This window comes from Coregonus lavaretus, assembly GCF_964263955.1.
Source record: "Coregonus lavaretus genome assembly, contig: HAP1_SCAFFOLD_1039, whole genome shotgun sequence".
In the NCBI taxonomy this organism is placed as follows: domain Eukaryota; kingdom Metazoa; phylum Chordata; class Actinopteri; order Salmoniformes; family Salmonidae; genus Coregonus; species Coregonus lavaretus.
The window spans coordinates 162,501-167,500 of record NW_028164876.1 but is presented as its reverse complement, the minus strand read 5'-3'; the positions used below and the strand labels follow the sequence as shown (position 1 = coordinate 167,500).

At 44.3% G+C, this 5,000-nt stretch overlaps 1 protein-coding gene across 1 annotated transcript in view; it reads left to right on the top strand.

Moving 5' to 3' along the window:
- The window catches only part of LOC311116498 (netrin-4-like), a gene marked incomplete at both ends in the record, with an annotated part of 13,112 nt that overhangs the window by 8,000 nt on the left and 112 nt on the right, over positions 1–5,000 (top strand). The window contains 2 exons of the mRNA XM_084191577.1: positions 4,428–4,601; positions 4,898–5,000. The exon at positions 4,898–5,000 is cut by the window's right edge and continues 112 nt beyond it. Coding sequence (XP_084047703.1) covers positions 4,428–4,601; positions 4,898–5,000 — 277 coding nt within the window. The remainder of the gene's footprint in view (positions 1–4,427; positions 4,602–4,897) is intronic.

Genomic DNA, 5,000 nt, shown 5'->3' with positions numbered 1-5,000 from the left:
AAATCTGGGACCAGGCTGTAGTGAACGATGCCAGCAGAATTGAACAGGAAATCCCCCCCAACTGTTTGCACTGGCAATTGAACCGCTTGCAGAAAGAATTAGAAAGGACCCAAACGTAACAGGTAATAAATTAAACTTATTTGCAGATGATCTACTGGCAAGATGGCGCCGACAGACATGTCAGCTCTGCTTCTAGCTCCTAAGCAACTTTGCAGTATTTTGTTTTTTTTGTGTGTTATTTCTTACATGGTGTCCACATCACCAACAAACTATCATGGTCCAAACACACCAAGACAGTCGTGAAGAGGGCACGACAAAGCCTATTCTCCCTTAGGAGACTGAAAAGATTTGGCATGGGTACTCAGATCCTCAAAAAGTTATACAGCTGCACCATCGAGAGCATCCTGACTGGTTGCATCACTGCCTGGTATGGCAACTGCTCGGCCTCCGACCGCAAGGCACTACAGAGGGTAGTGCGTACTGCCCAGTACATCACTGGGGCCAAGCTTCCTGCCATCCAGGACCTCTATACCAGCCGGTGTCAGAGGAAAGCCCTAAAAAACAGCTTCTACCCCCAAGCCATAGGACTCCTGAACAGCTAATCATGGCTACCCGGACTATTTGCATTGTCCCCCCCCCCCCCCCCCCCCCTCTTTTACGCTACTGCTACTCTGTTTATTATCTATGCATAGTTACTTTAACTCTACCCCCATGTACATATTACCTCAATTACCTCGACTAACCTGTGCCCCCTCACATTGACTCTGTACCGGTACCCCCTGTATATAGCCTCCCTACTGTTATTTTATTTTACTGCTACTCTTTAATTATGTTTTATTTGTATTTTTTACTTATCTATTTTTTACTTAACACTTTTCTTCTTAAAACTGCATTGTTGGTTAAGGGCTTGTAAGTAAGCATTTCACTGTAAGGTCTACACCTGTTGTATTCGGCGCATGTGGCAAATACAATTTTATTTTATTTTATTATTAGCCCAGAACGTTTTTTGTGTTATTACATACAGCCGGAAATAACTTTTAGATATCAGAGCGACGGTAACTCACCAGCATTATGACCAGGAATATGACTTTCCCAAATTGGATCCTTTGTTCGTACCCCCCAGGGCAATTTAACATATCCCAGAGGCTGCTCCAAGACGCTGCCGGCGGAGAAGAGGTATTCGGAGTGGACTTCTAGTCCGACTCAGGAGGCGTGCACACCATCCACCGCTTCCGAGTATATTACTCGGTAATGTTCAGTCTCTGGACAATGAAGTAGACGAGCTCAGGGCGAGGATCTCCTTCCAGAGAGACATCAGGGACTGTAACATACTCTGTTTCACGGAATCATGGCTCTCTCCGGATATACTGTCCCCATCCATACAGCCAGCTGGGTTCTCAGTACATTGCGCAGACAGGAATAAAGAACTCTCCGGGAAGAAGAAAGGCGTTGGTGTATGTTTCATGATTAACTACTCATGGTGTGATTGTGATAACGTACAGAAACTCAAGTCCTTTTGTTCACCCGACCTAGAGTACCTCACAATCAAATGCAGACAGTATTACCTCTCAAGGAAATTCTCTTCGTTTATATTCCCCCTCAAGCCGATACCACGACGGCCCTCAAGGAACTACACTGGACATTGTGCAAACTGGAAACCACATATCCTGAGGCTGCATTTATTGTAGCTGGGGATTTTAACAAAGCAAATTTGAGGAAAAGGCTACCAAAGTTCTACCAACACATTGACTGTAGTACTCGCACTGCTGAAACGCTCTACCACTGCTACTCCCCCTTCCAGGATACCTACAAGGCCCTCCCCCGCCCTCCCTTCAGCAAATCAGATCACGACTCCATTTTGCTCCTCCCTTCCTACAGGCAGAAACTCAAACAGGAAGTACCCGTGCTAAGGTCTATTCAATGCTGGTCTGACCAATCGGAATCAATGCTTCAAGTTTGTTTTGATCACGCGGACTGGGATATGTTCCGGGATGCCTCTGAGAATAACATTGACATATACACGGACATGGTGACTGAGTTCATCAGGAAGTGTATAGGGGATGTTGTTGTGCAGCATTCGCGCAAAACTGAAAGCGTGAACCACCGTATTTAACCATCACAAGGTGACTGGGAATATGATCAAATACAAACAGTGTAGTTATTCCCTCCGTAAGGCAATTAAACAGGCAAAACGTACAGAGAAAAAGTGGAGTCGCAATTCAAATGCTCAGACACGAGACATATGTGGCAGGGTCTACAGACAATCATGGATTACAAAGGGAAAACCAGCCACGTTGTGGACACCGACGTCTTGCTTCCGGACAAGCTAAACACCTTCTTCGCCCGCTTTGAGGATAACACAGTGCCACCGACGCGGCCCGCTCCCAAGGACTGTGGGCTCTCGTTCTCCGTGGCCGACGTGAGTAAGACATTTAAGCGTGTTAACCCTCGCAAGGCTGCCAGCCCAGACGGCATCCCTAGCCGCGTCCTCAGAGCTGGCCAAAAAGATCATCAAGGACATCAACCACCCGAGCCACGGCCTGTTCACCCCGCTACCATCCAGAAGGCGAGGTCAGTACAGGTGCATCAAAGCTGGGACTGAGAGACTGAAAAACAGCTTCTATCTCAAGGCCATCAGACTGTTAAATAGCCATCACTAGCCGGCTACCACCCGGTTACTCAACCCTGCACCTTAGAGGCTGCTGCCCTATACACATAGACATGGAATCACTGGTCACTTTAATAATGGAACACTAGTCACTTTAATAATGTTTACATACTGCTTTACTCATTTCATATGTATATACTGTATTATAAACTGGGTGGTTCGAGCCCTGAATGCTGATTAGCTGAAAGCCGTGGTATATCAGACCGTATACCATGGGTATGACAAACAGTTATTTTAATTGCTCTAATTAAGTTGGTAACCAGTTTATAATAGCAGTATGGCACCTCGGGGGTTTGTGATATATGGCCAATATACCACGGCTAAGGGCTGTGTCCTAGCACTCTGCGCTGCGTCGTGCATAAGAACAGCCCTTAGCCGTGGTATATTGGCCATATACCACACCCCCTCGGGCCTTATTGCTTAATTCTATTCTACTGTATTTTAGTCAATGCCACTCCGACATTGCTCGTCCTAATATTTATATATTTCTTAATTCCATTCTTTTACTTTTAGATTTGTGTGTATTGTTGTGAATTGTTAGATACTACTGCACTGTTGGAGCTAGGAACACAAGCATTTCACTACCACCCGCAATAACATCTCCTAAATATGTGTATGTGACCAATAAAATTTGATTTGATTTGATATACCTGACCAATATTGAAAACTCAATGACCCCTTTGCTAAAAATATTTTCTGAATACTCAAAAATCTCAGGATATAAAATGAACGCGGAAAAACCCCTGAAATAATAACAATAAGAATAGAATCATAGAATAATATGCCATTTATCCAGAGCTACAGAGGACCACATAGTGGTAATAGGAAAAATAAAACAATTACTCACGATCTACACCAATCTTTAAGTGGACCACCATTTTTTTGGAAATCCTTAGGATGCTAAATAAGTGACAACAAACAACACATATATAAAGAAGATAACTTTATCCCATTACTCAACAATATGAAAACAGATCTAATTAAATGGAATAATCTTCCCATAAGTCTTACAGGTAGAATCAATCTGTTTGGAATGGCGTGGCTCCTAAAGGGTTTATATTTGTTCTCGGTAATACCAATTACACCACCGAAGACATTCTTTAAAAAAGTATACTCGGTCAAAGCAGACTTTATTTGGCCAAATAAAAGTCATAGAATAAAAAGGAAGGTTTTCCATCTTCCTGAGTCTGAGGGTGATTTTAACCTTCCAGACTTGGAATTGTATCAACTCGCCACCCAAGGCTTTTACCTGAGACATGGGTACATATTGAAGATGCACATGCTCATCCCCAGAAACGATTGGAACCAAGACTTTAAAATAACTGATGTTGGCTCTCAATCAATCCGCCATCATTAACACAATGGAAAAATCGAATGATTTGTTATTTAAATGTTTAAAGTGCGTGGGCTACTGAGAGAAACCAAATGGTGCAGTTTGAGGGCATGTGGTGGAGACTGATGCGGGCGCTGGAGATGGCGGTGTGTGCTAGTGGGTCTGGGCAGGGGTGATGTAGTTGATGTTTGTATGACGTTGTCATTTGTATGTGTATGTTTTGTATTGTTTATAAAATATAAAATAAAATCGTACAAAAATAATAATAATAATAATAATACAGAAAATGCTAACAGGAAATGCTAACACACTGCATGTTTCAGACAGTAGTAGATGGGGCCAGCAGAATTGAAAAGGGGTTGATGCCAACAGTATTGAGATTGATTGATCAGATGGTGTGACTGTGTGTGTGTGTTCTGTCCACAGTGCTGATGGTGAGGATCATGGCGGCCCATGATCAGGGCTCCCATGCTGAGGTGGAGGTCAAGGTAAAGAAGGTCCTGTACCACGACAGCAAGGTGAAGATCCAGAAAGGTCACATCACCCTCTACCCAGAATCCTGGACCAGGCGGGGGTGCACCTGCCCCCTCCTCAACCCAGGTGAGCTCTTACGTTTTGGCCAGGCAACTGGACCATGACTGCTTCCTGCCCAATAGTTATTTTCTCTGACGTCTGTGGATGCCTACCTGCTTCGTTTGGCCCTCACACACTAGACATATGTACATTAGATACCTCACTGCAACCATCATCTGTTTCACTATAGCATTCTATGATTTTCTTTTAACAGTATGCCGATTTAAAGCCTGGCTAATGATCCTCTCTATCGGTGTCCATTATCAGTCAATTGACTGAATGTAAATGGAATTGACCCTGCTCCCTCTATTCTCCTCCCCCAGGATCAGAGTACCTGGTGGGGGGCCACGAGGACTGGAGGACGGGTCGTCTGCTGGTGAACACCAAGAGCCTGGTCAAACCCTGGAGGCCCAGCCTGGAACACAA